The sequence below is a fragment of the Homalodisca vitripennis genome, unplaced genomic scaffold (assembly GCF_021130785.1).
Source record: "Homalodisca vitripennis isolate AUS2020 unplaced genomic scaffold, UT_GWSS_2.1 ScUCBcl_54;HRSCAF=841, whole genome shotgun sequence".
NCBI lineage: Eukaryota > Metazoa > Arthropoda > Insecta > Hemiptera > Cicadellidae > Homalodisca > Homalodisca vitripennis.
In genome coordinates this window covers 165,341-187,843 of record NW_025776173.1, presented here as the reverse complement: position 1 = coordinate 187,843, position 22,503 = coordinate 165,341, and the positions used below count along the sequence as shown (strand labels likewise).

Sequence of the window (22,503 nt, the reverse complement as noted above, 5' to 3'; positions counted from 1 at the left end):
TAATGGAGAAAAGAGTAAAGTTATAATTTTCTCAAGAAAGAAAAATGTTGGTTGCATAAAACTCTTAGTAGATGGTAGTTTTATTCCTGTTGTCGAACAATGCAAAATACTTGGAATCATATTAGATAGTAAACTTACTTTAAGATCTCACATTGAGAATATAAGTAGGATTTGTTTAAAAGATATTGACATAATAAAATCTATCACATGTGGGAAAAAAGGTGTTCACCCAGAACTGGCCTTAAAAGTATATAAAGGTCTTATAAGACCCAGACTTGACTATTGCAATTTTATATTAAGTACGGCTTCAAAGAAGGATTTAAGAAAATTAGACTTTATTCAAAATCTAGCCTTAAGAATTGCAATTGGGGCTATGAAGAGCACACCTATTATTGCTTTACAAGCTGAATGTAGAATAGGGCCACTAGATATAAGAAGACAAATGTTGACTGATAGGTTAGTTTATAAGATAAGAAGTAACAAGGACCATCCAGCCTGGTATAAACTAATGTACTTAAGGATGTTAACCTCAAACCTGGATTATTGGCGGAAGAAAAAACTTCCCTCATATATACAATCCTTGGAGAACATAGACAACTATTTTGGAAGTCCTGAAAGGTACAGGGAGTTCAAAAGTGAACAGGATTTTGAAAAACCCCTGGTCAGAAGCAATGTAAAACTCACTTGCATTCACACGATTGGCAGAAATATAAGTAAAAGACAAAATAGCGAAATGGTTTTAAAACAATGCTTCCTAGCTAACAACATACCCTCTAACCAAAACTTTCCAAACAATCATTGTGTCAAAATATTTACTGATGGATCAAAGACCATTGAAGGCGCAGGCGCAGCCTTTTACATACCTGAGATGAATGTTAAATGTAAATATAAGCTAAATAAGTATGTGTCAAACTATACGGCAGAATTAATAGCAATATTAAAATCTATTGAATATTCAAATGACAACGATTTTGACCATGTTATCATTTACAGCGACTCTCAAGCAGCTATACGAGCACTAGAGAAAACAAGACGCGGTTTCAATGCTACTGATTGCTTAGCCCTCAGTGTTTTATATGAAGTAGTGAACAAGGACAAACATTTTGTAATACATTGGGTTCCAGGACATTGTGGTATCCTACATAATGAATATGTGGACAGATTAGCGAAAGAAGCTATAACTGATGGGCTTGACGTAGATATCAAGGTACCATTACTAGACCATAAATCGTTGACGAGCAACATAGCATTAGAACAATTCAAGCAACTCTTCACCGCTAGTGCAACAGGTAGATGGTATAAGAAAATAGTTACTGTACCTCCTAAACAACCTTGGTTTAGAAACATTAAGATAAGTAGATTTGGTATAATAAGTATATGTAGGCTAAGGTTCGGTCATGCCAGAAATAACAGTAGATTATATTGGATGAAACTATATTTTACATCATTGTGCCTAAATTGCACCTTAGGTGTTGAAGATACACTGGATCATCTAATTCTAGTTTGCCCAAAGCACGAATATATTCGAGAACAAACCTTTTTTCATATTAAAAATAAATGCGGGAAGTATCTCCATAGTTTAACAGACATTCTACGCACAAATGATTTAGATGTTTATAATGAGATAATTTCATACATTAAAACTGCTAAAATAAATCCATGACTACTAATACAAAAACATACACTGTTCAGCCATAAATGTTGCAATTCCCTGGGTGCTAAAATCCGTGGTCCACCTTTTCGGATTAGAAATGCCTGATCGGCCCCAGGCGAGAAGATGCCTAAAACCAAACCCCTAATCTTCCTATGCATTAAAAATCCCTTCTTTAAAAACTTTTTCCAACTCTATCTTTAGACTAACAATAACACTTTGTGAACAAATAAACATAAATGTAATCCTTTAACCAATAACAAAATATAGCATTTATAACCCTCAAAGGATCTGGAAAGAAAGAATCGGCAACCACAACACTTAAATATATGCAATAGTTCAGTGAATATTTGAGAAATCAAGTGTACGTCGCGGCTTCGTGGAATTTTCCAAAGCCTAAGAGAGAGAAAAAAAAATATGTAAACGTAAGTCGTGTAATAAAATCTGAAACTTGTGGTGTAGTAAGGTTATTGTTTTGTTGAAGATATCCTGCCAATTTTTTATAAATATTATTAAATCATAAGATTACATATATATGAAAATCATATAAAGTTGATAATATACTTTATTATTAATACCAACTTTACTGAAATGGTGGTTCTGTCAAGATGATCGTTGGTAAGATAAATTTCATTTAAATCTACATAACTTTAAAATAAATAACTTTTTTATTAATATTTACCTTTAAACTCTTACCAAGTTATATGCTAGATTGAACAGGCCCTTTGTTATTCTTTACAAATCTGGACCAATCTAGCATTTTAGAATTTTCCATTTGTAATAGTTGAATAATCTACATCTGTTCAGATGTTTAGGAGAACTGTAGGATATAGCTTATCTTATTGAATAACCTTTTTACTGGGTATGATTAATTCGGCTACTATGCCTACAAAGTACAAAATTGTTAAATGTTGGATAGTAGTAAGTAGCCTAATAGGATCAGCTGCAGTATGATTAACTTAGCATGGAACACTTGAATGATTGATGATATTGAATCACGATAAGAAGGATTTAAATACTGTCAGACATTTATTGGGTATTTATTTACAGTAGGGTGACCATGGAAAATGGACTTTTATTCATGGGTTGGGCATTTATAGCCAAGTATTATTATCACAGGTGCATATGAACTGGGGGGAAAGTATATTATTCTATTATATTGATGCCTTTCGGACATTATAGCGTTAAGGAGCAGGGGCATCACGGCCGACGTGAAACTGGCCATAGATTCCATCCATAAAAAGAACGAGTACCGGGAACTAGTTCCTAAATGAATCCTAACCTAGTTCATCAACTCAAACCATACAAAATATATATTTAATTAATAACGTGAAGATAAATACTACAAATAAAGATTTTAAATCAAAATTGGCTCGTACGTTTTTGAAATATGGGTATCCATAGATTGGTTTTTGTCAGCACTTGGCGTATAAAGTTATTGTGGCTCCGGAAATAGGCGCGGCCTAAAAATGAGGCTTGTATTTTATTATAGTAGACCATGTAGTGAATGTGTACAGAAAGTTTTATCAAAATTGGCTTGTACGTTTTTGAGATATGGCTATCCATAGATTGGTTTTTGTAAGCACTTGGCCTATAAAGTTATTGTGGCTCCGGAAATAGGCGCGGTCTAAGAATGAGGCTTGTATTTTATTATAGTAGCCGATGTAGTGAATGTGTACAGAAAGTTTTATCAAAATTGGCTCGTACGTTTTAGAGATACAGCTGTCCATAGATTGGTTTTAGTCAGCACTAGGCCTGTAAAATCGATGTGGCTCCGGAAATAGGCGCGGCCTAAGAATGAGGCTTGTATTTTAGTATAGTAGACCATGTAGTGAATGTGTACAGAAAGTTTTATCAAAATTGGCTCGTACGTTTTTGAGATAAATGGCCATCTATAGATTGGTATTTTTCCAAAAATAGGAGAGGTCTAAAATGAGGGTAGTAATATAATACAGTAGACCATGTATTCAAAGTAATGTATTAAGTATAATCTATAGATATTTTTGTATTTTTTCTTTTTTTTTATTTTAATTTTAATAATAATCCTGAACTGATTGAACTGGTTCAGGAACTAGGTTAGTTGTAGTTCAGGAACTAGGTCAGGAGTAGTTCATGAACCAGGTTAGGATTCAAGTCAGCGGATTAGTTCTTTTTATGGATGGAATCTATGGCCAGTTTCACACTGCTGGCATCACGTGATCTGGAATTTGACTTTTACAAGCTCGAGTTATTTTTTTTCTAAAAGAGCAAGCAGTGCGCAGCGGGCAGGTGTCGTTGACAGGATTAACGTATTAGTCAGCTTACTAATTGCTTCCACGTGAGATACCGAATATCCAACACAAAGGTGTGCCATTAACCACAAAGGTGTGCCATTGCCACTACTGAACTAGGAGGTTAAGAATAGACGCGGAGGAACAACAGTAGTAATACCAAACTGTCAAATATGGATAGTGTTGCCAGAGGTACGATAATTTCATTGATTTTATGTGCCGGTAAGATACACGATGGGTAGTTATCATCGTACCATGAAAGATTTTTGACAAATTTATACAAGTAACAAAACAAAAGTTAATTATAACATAATTTATTATACAAACATAACATATGTACTTTTTCATTAAATGTGTTTGGTACGATTATTTTATATGAAAGTACGATAATTTTTTGTTGTTGGTATGATAATCGGTTTTTAAAATCTGGCTATTCTGAGTTTGAGCAGACGCGGAGTTATAGGAAACTGTCAAAAACGAAGTTTTCAGAGGATTTAAAAAAATCGTAGCTCCTTTGATTTTCGTTGCCGACGAATTTTTTCTTCAGTATTGTTTTCAGGAAAAATTGTAGTTTTCAGGAAAAAAAATGAACATACCTTTCCATGGTCACGTTAATGTAAATTCATACCATTTATTGTACTATCACTAGTATAAACAAATAAATTTTCCAATATAATTTTTATTTTGTGCAAAGCCTTTCGGAATCAAAGATTCCATTATCAGGCACTTCACAAATTATCAAATAAAATTGCACAAAATAAAAATTATATTGGAAAATGTTGTATTCGTTTATACTAGTGATAGTACAATAAACCTTTTTTCCAATGCTCCAAGATTTTACACACTGTCAGACATGTTTATACTGTTAAGTAATTGTAAGTACTATGCCGCTCAAACTTGGTATAAACAAAGTTATATTATTTTCTATAATCTAAAATGAGTAGGCCTAGGCCTATATTTCTTTGATGTATAAAAATACAGCTTCACTCTAATACAATATTAAAAGTGTATAACGTAATACAGTTTGACATTACTATTCAAAATGAATTAAGAAGATACTGTTTGTTTATAATCTATTACAAAATAATGTGTAAAGGTATTATGTTTCAGTACTATGCTGTCGTAACATGTTAGAGTAAAAAATTTAATTAAAATCACTACAATATAACATAGAATGATAAACTAATCAAACTCTAAACGGATTAATTACATTTTTTATATTACTGATTGAGTAAATTAAAAACAGAAAATCATTATGAGAAACCAATTCTTTCAGCCCAGCTGTTACTGAAATAATAACAATATCCCGGAGATAGATTACCACTGAATTAACTGTTACACCAATAATGCCAGCAAGTACAATGGTTATATGCATATTTTATTTGTGTCACAAGGTGTCAGACACAATTAACTTAACATATAACAATAATTCTTATACTGAAGAGAATATAAAATTTGTATTATTGGTTGGGACTTGTATAACAATACCTAACGTCCAAGATACTTTTTGTCATTTACAAATTTGAAACCTAGATTTGGCTATCATATATTTTAGTACTTCTTGGCCTGTTTATGGTAGTTTGCAGAGGTTTCTATAAAAGAGAGCATTCATGTTTTCACTGAAATATATACTTGTAGGCTATAGGTTTTTTCAGCATAAAGCTTAGAATATAGTTATTTTATTTGTAAACAAATATTGTCTCAGATAGAAAAAATAAGAAAACTAGTTACTGTTCCAGTTTGTTTTAAAGCTTCAACCTTTGAGCACCTTAGTTCCTACCAAGACTTTGTATTGTTCAGAAATCAAGATAAGTTTGTCAGTACTATTATAAAGCATTTGACGATTGTTGAAATATAAATATGGTAGGCTTAGGTTACAGTATAGTTAGAGTTATAAAAAAACCAAATTGGCAAAACAAGCTTTTTTTATTGGCCAGTAAGAAACAGTTCAAGATATTGCATTGTAATTAATTATAATTTAAAAATTACAGTAATGTATGTTGTAACTAATGTGTACCTTTTACTGTGCTTTAGAGTACTAAAAAAAATTAAATAATGATTGAAGTAGAAAGTTTATAAAATTTACTTATATAGAAACTTTTTTAAATATAATTATTCTGTAGAAAAAAATGTCTTTGTAGTAATTTTAACATTGTATACTAGCTGAGAATTTGCAATGAATAACCAGGTCCACTTATTTGTATTGTACATATATTGCATTCTTAGGCTTTTGCTTAGAAACCATATTGCAAGAAAATTATAAACATTTTTGAAATTTAGTTTATATCCCAGATAGTTCTTCAATCTAGGGAACCTGGGAAAATCTGGGTTTATAAATGAGGTGAATAAAAAACTAAGAAGGGGTACATATATAACTTGAGGGGATAAGAGTTACCAACAGTCATACACAAAAAGGTTAGCAATTTGAGTGGGAAGAGTAGATCTACCTACTGTATTTCAGATCATTTACTTTCCATTACTCACACATGTTTTCTGTTATTATAGCCAGAACTTTCTACTGTACCTGTATGGTAAAGTTTTTCATTGCGTAACTTCTATGAGCACGTATGAGTTGATTTATTTTTCGTATTTCCTAGTTGGCTACATTTTGGTGTGTAAGGAAACATAATTTTTCCGGACATTTGCTATCATTTATTGATAAAAACTAAGGATTTTTTCACAATCTTTCCATTGTCTAAAACAAATTTCAAACAAAAGATTGTTGCGAAACTTTTCAAGAGGCAGACACTGTTTTCTCTCTTTTTTTAATATTTTGTTGTGCTAGAGAGTGACAATTTTCTGCATAAAATCCACAAGTTATGTGTTTGTGAGGCACTTCAACCCTCTCCTTGGCATTTGCCTCAAATTGCTGGGACGGGGAGCCTGGCACTAAAGTCCAATCGCCTCTGATTACAACCAACTACTTTGTGTTGCTCTCGTACGACTACTTTTAGAACTGCTAATAGAAATATCTGTAAACATTACTGTTATCCTTGTGTAATAAATGTTTTCATGGCTATCTGAGTGTAATGTATGTAACATTTAGTTGCTAGAGTGTTCTTTGGTGGCGAAGCAACCCAATCAATACAGCCCGGTAGCACCAGAAACATGGTTGTGATAGTCGGATGGGAGATTGTTAAAATAGATGATTATTGCCTTAACCTCTTCACGCATGAATTTCTCTAGGGCTCCAAAAAAAATCCTATGGTAATAATTTTTTAATTACATGTTTTCTAGTTATAAACAAATATTTTTTTCAAAAAAATATTTCATTACAACTATTATTTTTATCTGGCACCAAATGGTGCCACCATGCCTCGTGGGACCTGTGAAAACTGGCACCGTGCGGTGCCACATAGTATAACAATAATTGAAGTAATTAGGTAAAAGTTTAATTAAACAATTTTTGAGGTTAAAATTGCATTTATTTTGTATTACAAGCAATACTCAATCATCTTCACTTTCTGTGGAATTTTTCCATGCATGTGGGACACACTGGTTCATCGCATTTTCCACATAAAAATCGTGTTCGGCTTTTGCAGCTTCTGTCGTGACATCTTGGCGGATGAACGGTATCAATTTTTTTCGGGTAGTGGCCAACTCCATCATACCGAACCTCAACAGCCATCTTAGGTGGAGCTTGTTTCTTCTTCACCGGTTCTTGACAGTCAGTTGAAGGTCTTCCCCGTTTTTTGGAAGCGAAGGCTTGAGCCATTAGGGATGTGGCTATGGCAGCTTTAAATTTCAAAAGTGGATAAGTAGGTTGTTTGGTCCTGACCTTGAACAAGAGCCAAGCATTCACAATTGTAATATTTATGAAATGAAAGACTATTCTTAAATACCACTTCTTGTTCTTGAACCCATGGGGGTAGTGTGCAATCATCCGATCTACAAGATCAACTCCGCCCATGAACATATTATATTGTTGAATTGCATAAGGACGACTTACTTCAATGGTATCTTTCTTCGACCTATCCCAACGACTTACTGTGTCTTCTGGTTGAGACCCAGCATATGTGGAAATTGTGTGAACTGCTTTTGTGTCCATCCATCTCAAAAGAGTAACATTGTCTGATGATGTGACAATCGACATTTGACCTCTACTAAGTAGTTCTGGAGCTACTAAGCACTGTTTTGCTTCATTTGGGATCCTGTCAAGCCTGACTGTGCCAATAACAAATATTTCTTGTGTCTTCAGTTCTCTAACAAGAGGAATTGAAACAAAAAAATTATCCATAAAAAGTTTAATGTTTAAGTTTTGAATGCCATGACAAAGACGCAGTACCATATCTCCAACTGGGCCTAAATATGTTCTTGGTAAGTTTTCTTTGCCTGAATACAACTCAAAACAATTCACATAGCCTGTGGAACTGGAACGTACCCAAACTTTAAACCCCCATTTTTTGGGCTTGTTTTTTATGAAGGAAACAGGATTTTTCCGGACATTTGCCATCGTTAAGTGAAACAAGAAAACAGTAACACTACGTTTCGAGATCTGCAATCTGATCTCTTCTTCAGGTAAAGAACTAACCTAATACATAATTACAAACTAGGTTAAAATAAACAAATCTTACTAAAGCGTTGTGGCACGCCTGAGTCAGGAATCACAACCTACATGTTGTATGTCAACTTCACTAACACTAAAGACATGCACTTAATAAAAAAACTATACAAAACACCAATCATTAAACTAAACTACGGAATACAGGTCACAATATGTCTTCACTCGTCTACTAACCATCTACGACTGACCAGAGGGGGTAGCCAATGGTAATCGTGACGGCCGGCTAAAACAAGATGGCGGAAATACAAGGGAAGGGGAACAGGAATGGGCCCTTTCGTTATTATTGGTTCATGCGAGATGAACTTCTTAAAACCATATTGTGACTCCGCATTGGTTTATTGCAAATATCCGATCCGTTTGATCGGATATTTGCAATAAACCAATGCGGAGTCACAATATGGTTTTAAGAAGTTCATCTCGCATGAACCAATAATAACGAAAGGGCCCATTCCTGTTCCCCTTCCCTTGTATTTCCGCCATCTTGTTTTAGCCGGCCGTCACGATTACCATTGGCTACCCCCTCTGGTCAGTCGTAGATGGTTAGTAGACGAGTGAAGACATATTGTGACCTGTATTCCGTAGTTTAGTTTAATGATTGGTGTTTTGTATAGTTTTTTTATTAAGTGCATGTCTTTAGTGTTAGTGAAGTTGACATACAACATGTAGGTTGTGATTCCTGACTCAGGCGTGCCACAACGCTTTAGTAAGATTTGTTTATTTTAACCTAGTTTGTAATTATGTATTAGGTTAGTTCTTTACCTGAAGAAGAGATCAGATTGCAGATCTCGAAACGTAGTGTTACTGTTTTCTTGTTTCACTTAACGATGGCAAATGTCCGGAAAAATCCTGTTTCCTTCACAATCCTTCCATCGTCAAAAATAACCTTCAAACAAAGAATTGTTTTTTATGTATTGTTTCAAGTGGCTGCGCCCCTTAAAAGGAATAACCATTTCATCAATGGATTGGTTTTCATCTACAGATTTAGCACTATGGAACGTTGTGTGTAACTTTTCTACCACAGGCCTAATTTTCCAAAATTTGTCATTTTTTAAAGTTTCTTCATCATCATTGTTGGAAAAATGAAGATATCTTTTTATTTCTTCAAAACGGTTACAGGACATTGTGTTAGCAATAAACTCCATTCGTAGACCTGAGATGGATGACCAGTACATCCTACTTTCTGGATATCGGATATACGTCATCATAATATTGATACCAAAAAAGGTTTTGAGTTCTTGCATTGACAGCTTAAAGTTCATCTTTCCTTGTTGAAAAGCATATCTAATTGTTTCATTTAAAATTAGATCAAACAATGAGTCAGGAAACAGTTTACTAAAAAAGTCAATGGGCGATTCCCCATCAATGTTGACAGAAACCTGACCTTTGAAAGGAGGATGTTTGTAGGTGAACTCATTGTCCTTTCCAGCCTCCCACTCAATGGATGGTCCAAAAAATGGAAGTTTCTTATTTTTGAACGTATTCGTTTTAACCTTTTCTTTTTTACTTAGGCCTCTTTCCTTGGCTAAGCGACCACAAGCTTTGTTTGACACTGCCTTAGTTTTTTGTATGGTATTATCTAATATTCTGTTTTCTTCCAAACAGTACAAGTGATCATTACTTTGTAACTTAGGGGTAGGCCTACTGGTAGTTGAATGTGACAGCCTTGACGAAGTACTAGGTATAGGGCTACCAGTAGTTGACTCTAAATTTATTAGTAAGCCTACACTTTTTTCACTTTCAAAACCATCAGGCCTCTCTGGTTCTGGTTGCTTCTCTGCTACTCCAAACAAATCAAAGTCATTGTAATCTGGCCTACCTGCATCTTCAGTGTTTTCAAGAATACCTGCTTCCTCAGATAAGAACTCTGCAAGCTCCACTCTTTCTTTGTCAGTCATCCCGTCATCATCTTCATCTCCACTTCCAATATAACTCAATTCGGAGTCAGATGGTATTTCAAGTTCGCTCGCAGCTGCTTCGAGTAATAAAGCAATATCCTCGTCTCGCACTCTTCTATCCATTTTGAAACACCACTGAAAAACAAATCGTATATAAGAAAGGCTATAAGATATAAAAAAATGCAACCACAGTAAGGAAATGTTAAAATAAACAATGGCTTAACCAAACAGAAATTTTGAACAATGAAACATTAGGCATATGAAAGTTTCTAATTAGAATGTTAGGATGTTGAATGAAGATAAGAATTTTTTACAAATTGTTTGCTGTATTTTTTATGAATTGGAGTAAATTAAAAAATACATAGTCAATTCACACATCAGCTAATAAAAAGTCTATAAGGCAGGTTGAAGTAGCGGAGGCATTTTTTGTTGCCAAGTTTTTTTTAGCCAATTAGTATGGTTATAATAAACTAACCACTAATTTTAACAAAATAAACGATTTAGGAGTATAAAAATCAGTTAAAAATAGTGTTTTTACAAAAAACGAGAAAGTTTTAAAACATAACCTCAAAAGAAAAGACATCCCCTAATGCATAGTGGCACCATATGGTGCCACTTACATTTTAGCTTATACATACCAAACTAATTTCAAACAGTTCAAGTAACTTATAAAATCTTAAACTACACATTCCATTACATAAGAAAAGTATTTTTTACTTACCTATAGACACCATCCAAGAGTCATAAACATCAGTTAAAACTTGACAACTTCCAACAATATGGTAAACAGTGTTTCCATGGAGGCAAAAAAAAAAAGTAAGATCTAAAAGCAGACTTTTAGTCAGCTGATTGTTTGTAAACTGTTCTAGTGGCACCAACTGATGCCACCATGCATTTAAGGAGACTTTTTTGTGTAAAACCTAGATATAATGATAACTAAAACATGTGGCACCGTATGGTGCCGCTATGCGGGAGAGTGAATGTCAGCTTTGATTGTAGTGATATCAGGTGATTCTGGCACATTCAGCTGGCTGCAAAATACATACATATTAATGATACATCAGAATTTCCTTGTTGACTGCAAATTTAATACACGGTTGTTTTTTTTTTTTTTTTTTTTTTTTTAAGTTTAATAAAGCTTAATCCAAATAGTTGCAAAGTGGTACATAAACTTTTTTTTTAGTTTTTGCCACATAAAGTGTCAGTTTTCAAGTTATTGAAATATGTGCAGTGTCTAAATATGATTAACGTTCATAAATTAGCTATTCGTGTAAGGAGGTACCACTAATTTTTGCCAGAATATTTGGAGTATCTTTCACCAGTTTTGTTTGAATTATATTTCACCAAACATTATTTCTGGTGAAATTGCAAGTAAAAGTGTTAACAGTTACACTTAAAGATAGCCTTAAAAAAACTTGGATACTCTAATTGAACTAAACGTTCATCTGATTTATCTCTTGAAAATGTTATTATTTTGTACTTATCTAGTATATCAATTATGTTTAAGTAGTTCGAATATACAATATCAGTTAATTTGTTACAACATCTTTTTCTATTAGATTTAAAAATTTAGAAAGACAATAAGAAAATCAATTTTTAAGTTTAAATCTTTGTCTTTGAAATTTTATCAATTTTGAGAACAAGCAAAACTGCAGTATACTAATATAGCTATAGTGAGAACTGTTGATTCAATACAAATGTTGAGTTCAGTTCCATTTCACCTTCCTCTTAATACACTGTCTGAAATCTGGTGCAGTCGCAGCCTTCACTCATGGAATATGGAGTCCATGTCCAGGTTTTTGGATCTCCTGAGACGGACGTTGACTTCAGATTCCAAGAGTCAAGTCTGCGTCAGCGTCATATTTCAGATGCTGCACTAAGCAGAAGGTGAAATAGAGCTGAATTAACATTCATATTGAATCAACTGACGATGATGATGATGATGATGATGATTATTGAATCAACCACTATAGCTAAGTTATGTGTAGAAAACTATCTAGTTTATACTTGATTTTGTGATGCCTAATGAATGGTTATTGTTGTATTTTGCAGATTTACTCCTTGTACACGTTAAAATCTTATAACAATGGCTGAATCTGAGCAGCAGGATGAGGAGAGGGAAGTGCTGCTCTCAATTTACGATGGAGACACTGCCTTCAAGCAGATCTCTCCGACTGTGTACCAGTACAAGGTGAATTTAGCATCCACAATGTCCTATTCAATATTCCAGAATGATGTTTAATCAAACATGATTTTTATAAAATGTACTTAGTTCTAATTTAAAGTCAGCCCATTTGTGTGTTTGTGCAATTGTATTTGTGTTGTTTAGTGTACTTGCTAATGTATCTGTTGTACTATTACCTGTAAGTTATATCGTGTAGGTACTTCCCCTTTCCCCCCCACGACTACAATCCAATATCGAAGGAAAGATTCATAGAATGCATAGTAGACTTTTTTCTGTTACTAGGTCACTAATACTTTTAACCCATGTATAACATAGTGACATGCGTAATTTGTCACATAACGTGTATATCATCAGTCCGGGCAAGACAGTTGTCAATAGTTAGATAGTTGGCTTTGGCTATCTTCTCTAGATTGTGCAGTTGGTTTACAATTACTTAATGCCTCCCTGGAGTCAGTTAGTTTTATTTTAACTTTGTACAATACAGGTTCCTTGACAGTACAGAATAGCTGTCCACAGTGCAGTGTAGACAGCTATTTCAATCTATTTCTTTTTTACGTAGTAAGAGCACAGTACCATCAACGCATGACTGCAGTTTGGCATGTATCTAGATTCTAGAGAAGTCATTTGTGTGTATACCGAACAAAACTGGCATAGGTATGGAACCCTGTGGCACACCATAATTTGTGTGGTCTGTAGGAATTTTTAATTACTATTTGTTTAGCTAATTTTAACTACTTGGCTTTGTCCTGTCCAAAAACTTTTTAACCATTAATTTGTTTGTCCAACTACCTCAAGTGCCGTAAGTTTAGGTAAAAGATGGTCGTGGCTAAGGCAAGCAAAGGCCTTAATGTAGTCTAGCAGAAAGGCAGTGGCTTTGTTGCCATCTTCCAGTTGGTCTGGAATTCAACCCAGTCACTAAAGCCGCGTTTACATCGGAATTGGCAACCAAAAATTGCCAACTTCGATTGCGACGCTAGTTCCGATAGAAGTTTGCAATTTATATCTGCAACCATGAACACAGTTTGCTTAATTTTTACTGCAACCTGCAACCAAAAAATTAGACAGTATATAGAATGTCGAGTGCGGAAGAGGTTGTACTTGCTGCGGCAGCGTGTGTTGTTCTATGTAAATTGAGGACGCAGAAGATTCTGGATTCCACCTTCATTGCAGGCAAGAGCAAGGTATAGTGGCAGCGATCTATTGAATGACTTAAATAGAGATGATACAGATCCTTGACTTAAATAGAGATGATACAGATCCTTTGACGGGAGATGCGATGGCAGTATAAAAAACTTTTTAAGAATGTCGAGCAACGATTTTGAATGTTTAACCCTCTCCTGCTCGCAAGGCATGAATCGGCACGGCCACCACATAGCCACTGCAGCTTAAACGACACAGATCGGCACGCACTGCTTTACCCACTAGAGCCGATAAGTGCTGCTCTCGAGTAGCAATATTTTGTACTACTACGGGTTGTTTGCTATCAGGAGACCATTTACTCTACTTTTGCAATAGATTTATTCCATTATTTTGCTATTTATATTATTTAGTTGTGCGGAAACAATGGCGGGTTGTAGTCTTACACTTCGTGACAGTGAAATCGATCTCGGTATTAGTAGTGATTGCGACGATTCAAGTGAGTGTAGTGATGTACCAGAGCCTTGTGAAGTGGTTGGTGGCATTGAGGATGTAGTTCGGAGTGATCACAGTGGCAATGGCTGTGACGGCGAGCCAGACAATGACCTTCACTAAGTAACTGCGCAACAACCCCGCGCCACCGGTGCCCAGCTGTCCGTGTGCCCCCTCCCTGGTCTCGTACAATCAACTTCATTGAACCAATATATAGTAAAATAATTAATATATATAATTATAGTTAATTACAATGACAGAACGTGTGTAAGTTGAGGCGCCGCGTATTTTGACCGAGCGCGACTGGCAGAGCGAATTAATTGAGGTTAGAAGCACCGTGAGCACCTGGAAACAATACTAGCGGGAGAGGGTTAATTGTTGGTATTGGACACATAATTAGCAAAAAGAATACTAACTACAGGAAAACAATTCCAGTGCGTGAAAGGTTAGTTATAACTTTGCAATTTTTGGCAACTGGCGATTTCTTATACAAGCATCAGTTATTTGTTTAAAGTTTCAAAAAGTGCGATATCTCTCTTTGTGCCAGATGTTTGTGAGGCTTTGATATGTTTCCTGAAGGATAACATACAGGTGAGTAAATGTTAAATACCTATCGACCACGTGGAGCCGATAGGTGGGAGGGGTAGCGGGTTTAATTGGAGACAAGTCGTCGCTTAATTTGGCACTGCAACTCGTATTGCCGACCGAGGTTGGCAACCGCCTTTGATCTTTACCGACTTCAGTCGGAAAACCAAATTTTGATTGCCAACTCGTAAAATCGGTCTGCAACTACAGTAGGCAATGCGAGTTGCAGTTGTTTTAAGGCTTTCGACTAAAAATTGCCGATAAAAGTCTGTAATAATTGGTTGCCAACTCCGGTGTAAACGCGGCTTAAGATCTATTATCAATCTTTGAGTCATAAATATATTCTGCTGATGTTAATAGAAGGTTAGTTGACAAATGTTGAGTAGTTAGGTAAGAAACATTTTTTCGCTGATATTAATAGTAGGTTAGTTGACAAATATTGAGTAGTTTGGTAAGAAACAGTTTTTCCATAACCTTTGAGAATGTGGGTATCAGAGAAGTTGGCCTCTAGTTACCTGGATGATTGGCATCTCTTTCTTAGTTTATTATATACTTTTGGCATTTTGATTGATAGATTGATTTGTTAAAATGTTAGTGAGCCAATCAGTTCTTTACAAATTTCTTTTAATGTTTTTTGGAGATGTAGTGAAAACCAGAAGATGTAATAAGTTAATCAATATCTGTTGGTATTATGGATTGTAGTAATAAATTTGGTATATCAGGGCTTATTATAATTCTTTGGTTAAAGTATTGAGGTACTCTAGAATTTGGACTGGGTTGCTTATGCATCCCCCCCCCTCCTCCAACATACGATGTTATGTGTAGGGGTTTATTCTCTTTTTGCTCCCTTTCTGAGTTAATAATTCATCATGTTGCTTTCTATTTTTTATCACCTGTAGCTGCTACATTGATGTCTTCATGTTTCAAATGTTCAGCCAAAGGTTATATTTCTTTTTGAGCATCAAAGCTGCATTTCAGAGCAGAATGAAGTTTTGTCAATAGTAAAAACTGCTCACTATATACTTATATTTTAATTGATGATTCAATAGTCCGTCATTTGTAGTTAACGTTAAAAACAAGTATTTTTCACACAGAGCGTTCAACTTTTGATTGTATTAGTAAAAAAATAAAGTAAAGTAATTTCTTATTTTACCAGGCTATGTTAGGGCTAAGAATCCCTCTCTTAACACTTAACCTGGGGAGTTTCAGCTTAAAGTCAACTTCCGAACCACCACCATTGGCCAGGCAGACGACCTGCTTGCTAGGACAGGATCGTTCAGCGTTCATCCATCCAAGCAGCAGCCACACTCAACGTTGCTTCACTTGGTTATTTCGCGATACCTGCCTTAACACACATTATTTGAATTGTTCATATGGACTAGGCGTGTTGAGGTCCGAGGGATGTTTTCTGTTAGTTCTAAGTTCTGATGCTAGGGCTATGCCGTGTGACGGATGTTATCGTTCAAATATTACTACCTTAGCTATCTAACCTCTCACTACACAGATTGCAGTCTAGGCACTCACTTTTCCCGGCCCTCAATTTATAGCATTGGATGCGTTATCTATGGTTTAATTTATAAAAACAAAGGTATAAGCTAAAGTTTAAAGAGTTAGGTGGCAATGGTTGCTGGACAATATTTTTACCCTACTCTTTTGGTACAAAGAGTGTTTTCAAGTTCAATAGTGTGATGTAAACATAGATGAAAAATAAAGATAGCGAAAGTATAAATAGTATTATTGTAAGGACTGTTTGAATTAATTTATGTTTGTTTCACATTTAATATTTCTTTTAACCCATCCCATGTTATAGATGGATATTTTAATTGTAGAATTTGACCTAAACGCCAAAAACAATTATATCCGATACTATACACTTGGTCTCTTGGAGAGTTTTTAATACACAACAAGTTTTTGAAATGGCAGGTACATGCTTCGTGTTTCTCATGGTTGGTTAGGAATTATTTTTAGAGGACTTACATCCCGTGGTTGGGAGAGGATACGCTTTGCCCTTTTTCTAGCTCAGTTTATCATCTGCTAGTTTGCCCTGAGTGTCCTACAGTACCATAACCACACATATCCGGTGGCGTGTATTACTGCTTCATGGTTTGTCACAGGTGCATCTATGACATGTCTTGTAATTGTTCTTCATTGTGTGTTAGTGTTGTGTTTACATAAAATATTTTATTCCACTTTATATCACTTTATGAGTAGAATAGTGATAATGATAGGTGTCCCAGATACTAGTTAGATTAGAATTACATGATAAGATGATAGACAAAATAAGAAAATATATAAAAAATTAGTAGTTTTTATCATTTTTCAGTTTGAATAAATTGTACCATGATTTTGAATTAGATAAATTAAATAGTTTTGTAAATAGTTATTTTTTAACTTTTATCAATAAATACGTTAATTTTTAACTGTAATTCACTTTTTTATATATTTTTTTAGGTGTTTACCTCCCATAGCATAGTTATAGTAAAAATACCTTAAATGAAAACATTTTTTTAGTTGTCTCGTTAAAGGAAATTATGGAATTTATTATTGGTGTGTGAAGGGTTAAATAACAACAATGATTTTTCCAATATATTTCAAATTAATATTCATCTTAAAATTAAGTAGTGACCTTGTATCACTCAATATCTCCTACCTTTAGTAAACATTTTTGCAAGGATAGTTATCCACTATTGCAGACAACAAAAAAACTGAATCCAATTTTTATTTTAGTATGGCAGTGATGGTGACCCGAAGTCTTTCCTGTTGGAATTATCATGGGGCAAGACCTATCCAACGGAAAAACCAACTGTTAATATGAACACCTTCTACAATAAACATATGTAAGTAGTAAATTTTTATATTGACATTGCAGTTTATGATTTATTATTTCATTTTGATTTTTTTTTAATGTCAAATAGTGATAGGTGTAATCAACAAGGGTTTGGAAAGCCTAAACCCTTCCCATCCATTACAGTATTAAAAATATTCATGTATACAAATTGATAAGAAACACAGCATCAAGTTAGTTACTGGATAAAAAGATTGAACCAGAGCATATAACAGTCCAGCTTTTTACAGATAGTAAAATTTAATAAATATTTATGCTTTTGTTTATTTCCTCTCCGGATGGCTAGAAAAATTTTAGTCTCATCGCTGTGAGTCATATGAGTCAGTGAGTCATACAGCTATACAATGATATAAGGTGTCAAAGCTGTCAGGTACTAAGTGCAGTATTGTATCATTATACTCTCAGTAAATTATTCAAGAAGATAAAATTACATTATCTGGCCAGAGTGAGATTTTTGTGCACGAGATTTTTGTTGGTGCTTATGACACGAATGGTAAGAAATTCTGTCTATACCTCAAGAAAAAATTTTGTGTTTATTTAAAATCCAGAGAAAGAAAATATGCTAAAGATAGCTAATCTTATTGATACAGTATTTTATCTGACTTTTATTTTACATCTATAGAAATAAGTTTATATGGGCAAGCAGCCTGTGTGTAATTAGTTCCATACATAATCACTTATAACTAATTTCTCTCCATTAATAAGTTTTTATTAATTGTTTAGGATGACCTCCTGGATTAACAAAAGAAAATGAATTGAAAGAGTTCTTTGTCTTATTCAGATGCCAGCTTAGATTTCTGCCATGAATATCAGCACACAACATAATTTTTCCAACTGCTTTTTCTTCTCCATTATTAGTCATGTACATGTCATTTAAACTGTCTTCGCATGAATCACTCATATTAAAAAAAATATCAAAGCAGTTTTTTGAAAGGAAATGTTATCATTACATTTTTTCTGTTTTCTGTTTAATTTTTTTCTTCATAGTTTTGTTTTTAATCTAATTTATAATTATTGTGTGTTTTATTAATCATATTTTTTAAGGAGTGAGAAGTTTACAACAAAATATGTTCTTAATGCATTTTTTCTTAACTTAGTTTTTATTTTCGCTAGAGCTTGAAGTGCTGCAATCAGAATTCTTTAATTGTTCTTCAAGAGTTTATTAATCTCAACCAAATCTAACTCAGATTGTTTCACTCTCCTCCATTTCTACGTCCTTATTTACTATCTACAACTCCATTAAGTTTTTGTTGTTTTTATATCTGTATACTATTCATATGAAACCTTTATAGTGCTGAGCACAATTATGAAACATATATGGAACTGATTTTTATCACTTTTAAGTGCTTCAGGACTTTAAGCTTCATTTTTTAAACACTGTCCACAAGGATGTTGCTTCTTTTTGATATTTATTAATTAATGTCATTTTTTATTAACTTATAAAGTTCTAGTTTAGTTTTATTTAAGTTTAAATAAGGTATGGTATGGCTATCAGAGTAAAGAATATGCAATGCCATACAATGATAGTAAGTTTTACTTTAGATAAGAGTTGTGTATTAGAATGAGTTGGTATTGTAGGAGTCAACACTTTTCGAATCAGCTCTTTTCTCTCGTTTATCTCTCCCTTTTTCCTTTTGTCTCCACTTTTGTCCTAACGATATACTAGGGGTGGTCGTAAAAAGGTTCCCATGTTATTGAGAGCATTGTTTTATTTTTCATTGTTTATATCGAAAATATTATAGAACAAAATTAAATGAGACAAAAAGGGATCCAGAATTATTTTAAGGTATTATAAATGAGTTAGCTGGAAGAGTCAACACCAAGGACTCGTTTCCCATTACAAAGCATCTTCCAGGAGCCATCATGAATCCAATGCTCTTAAAAAAAGTTTCCAATGATTTGAATAAATTTTTTCCGCTGTTGGAAGTAACCTGGCAGCAGAGATAGACACAGGAGGGGAGCTAGTAGTGAGGGACTCTGACTACACACTGGGCACGCACTTCACACTGTGTACTGTTTCGGAACAAGATGTACTACGACAGGTGACTGCACTTAGGAAAGGGTCTGGCCCGGGACTGGATGGGGTATCGGCTAACCTTCTTACAAATAATATTCACTTTATCTTAAAACCTTTGACACATTTAATTAATACCAGTATTTCAACAGGAATTTTCCCTGATAAATTTAAATTGGCAAAAATAATTCCCATACACAAATCTAACAAATTTACAGATAAAAGTAACTTCCGTCCAATCTCTTTTATAAGCGTGTTCTGTAAAGTACTAGAACGAATAGTTAAAGGTCAGCTAGTATCTTACCTGGAAAACAATAACATTTTAAGTGAAAATCAGTATAGATTTAGGCGTGAAAAATGTATAAATGACGCTTTATTTGACATAAATAAAGATTTAAATACCAATCTATCTAAAAACAATAGATGCATGCTCATATTCTTAGACCTGAAAAAGGCGTTCGACTCAATTGATCGCAACATTTTATTGGACAAATTAGTAGCTATAGGCGTCCGCGGCACTGCTTTGGCTTGGTTTAGTAGTTATTTCAAAGAAAGGCGTCAAGTGGTTTAAATCTGTGGACATAATAGTGACGAACAAACTGTCGATTACGGGGTAATCCAGGGCAGTACGTTAGGACCAGTTTTATTTTTGATTTATACAGTAGGACCTTGATATATCGAACCTCAAGAGGATTTACAAAACTTCGATATATCAAGAATTTCGATATAATGAGGTTCGATATATCAAGGCTGTTTGGAGCAGACTTCGATATATAGAGGTTTACAACTGTTGTTGTATTATTCATTATATCAAGGTTAACTCTGACAGACTTCGATATATAGAGGTCCACACCCACTACAATAATACAGTACAATTAAGAATCGTACATTACTTTATCGGGAAATGTGAATAAGAAATTATAACAAGTACACCATACATCAATTTAAATTTATTTATTTTTTAACTAAACGTATAGAGTAATATTATTACATAAATATGAATATGAAATACTGTAACGTCTTAAAAAGTTATGTTGTACAGTATAAATACACAAGTCTGAAATACGGTTCTACTGTACTATGTTTAAAATGCTACTGTAATGTAGGCTTACGTACATGTTATAAAGAGTTTGCAAAACTTATTTACTGTTGTTAAAAAAAATCTGAAATTGTAGTTTGTCTACCTGTGAAAGTCACTTTGTCCAACGCGTCGTCTAAAATGGATAAAGACTGGATTATTTTGTCATCCATAGACGTCTTCTTTTGGAGGAAACTTCACAACGTGTTGATGGCACACCGGGCATCGCGAAGGGTGGGGTCAGGCGTTTCGACTTCGTTGTCGTCATCATCCTCGCCGTCCTCGACTACACTGTCTTCTACACTTGTGTCCTTGGAAACGGATGCAACAATGTCTGCATCGCTTAATTGGCCGCAAGTAGCAAGCTCGTCATCGACGGCCACAAAGTCTTCGAAAGGCAGCCCTTCCAAAGTAAGGACCTGAGTCACTTGTCTCCACAGTACAGGACTAGCAAGTTCACCGTTATCCGTTTCAACAATTGAACAGTCTTCTACAACACTTTCCTCTTCTTCGTCAACTTGCTGTTTAAAGCCACTTTTCTTGAAGCAGTTCTTTATAGTATTTTCGGTAACATTGTTCCACGCCTTAGAAGCCATCCACATTGCATCAAGTATGCTTATTTTTGTAAGGTTCTTGCCCTCGAGGTCACGAAGGAAGAGGCGTACAACTTCCTTCCGGTAATGAACTTTAAAGTTCTTAATTATTCCTTGATCCAATGGCTGTAGCTTGGATGTGGTGTTTGGAGGTAAGAACTCGATTTTTACATTTTTCATTTTTGGGATGTCACCGTGAGCAGTAGCGTTGTCAATAAACAAGAGTATTTTTTTCTTCTTTTTCTTCATTTGTCTGTCCAAGTCCGTTAGCCATTTCTCAAAAACCCCTGAGTTCATCCATGACTTTTTGTTTGATGTGTAGTCCATTGGAAAGCTTTGAACCGCTTTGAAACACCTTGGATTTTTAGATTTTCCTATCATCAATGGTTTAAGCTTCACGGTGCCAATTTGATTTGTTCCAAGCAGCAATTCTTACCTCCGTGGCAAGTTTCACCTTTAAAAGTTAAAGTTTTGTCAGGAAGACACTGGTAAAAAAGACCTGTTTCGTCGGCATTAAAAATATCGTCAGGTTTGTATCCCTTGACAAGATCAGGCAGTTTTTGCGACCATTCTGTGCAAACATTGTCATCGACACTCGCACTTTCGCCAGTCACCTTTTTGAAAATCACTTCATTTCTTTTTTTAAAGTTTTGGAGCCAACCTTTGCTTGCTCGAAAGTCTGGTTTATTTAATTGCGCAGCAAACTGTGCTGCTTTTTCTTTTAAAATTGGGCCACTTACAGGAAGGTTTTTATCACAGCACTGTTTTAACCACTGATAAACACTTTCATCTACGTCCTTGAATTCGGGTCCTTTTATTCTCTTGCACGAAGTTCCTTGGCGTTCATATTTTTCTCTATTTTTCAATATGGTCGAGAGAGTATTCGCTGGTATACCAAACTCCTTTGCAATGTCACTTTTTTTCTTATTCCTGGCGTCCACAGTCTCTATAAGTTTAACTTTATCTTGATAAGATAAAGTTTTCCGTTTTGCCATCGCACTTTTAAACAAAACAGTGTCACAGTTGAAAATCTGCCACGCACAATAATTCACTAAGATAACCTCAACTCGCACTAATCGCGGTAACGTCCAAATTAAACTGAGGGTGGAGTGGTGATCCACCACTGGCATCTACAGAAAACAAAGGAGTGTCGGTGGTGGGGGTTTCAAGTCTCGACATGAAAAATACTGTACC

At 34.6% G+C, this 22,503-nt stretch overlaps 1 protein-coding gene across 1 annotated transcript in view; it reads left to right on the top strand.

Moving 5' to 3' along the window:
• Nucleotides 1–2,073: 2,073 nt before the first annotated feature.
• The window catches only part of LOC124370192 (RWD domain-containing protein 4-like), a 30,412-nt gene continuing 9,982 nt past the window's right edge, over nucleotides 2,074–22,503 (top strand). Inside the window, exons 1-3 of the mRNA XM_046828483.1 lie at nucleotides 2,074–2,269; nucleotides 12,433–12,571; nucleotides 17,507–17,616. Coding sequence (XP_046684439.1) covers nucleotides 12,467–12,571; nucleotides 17,507–17,616 — 215 coding nt within the window. The 5' untranslated portion in view covers nucleotides 2,074–2,269; nucleotides 12,433–12,466. The remainder of the gene's footprint in view (nucleotides 2,270–12,432; nucleotides 12,572–17,506; nucleotides 17,617–22,503) is intronic.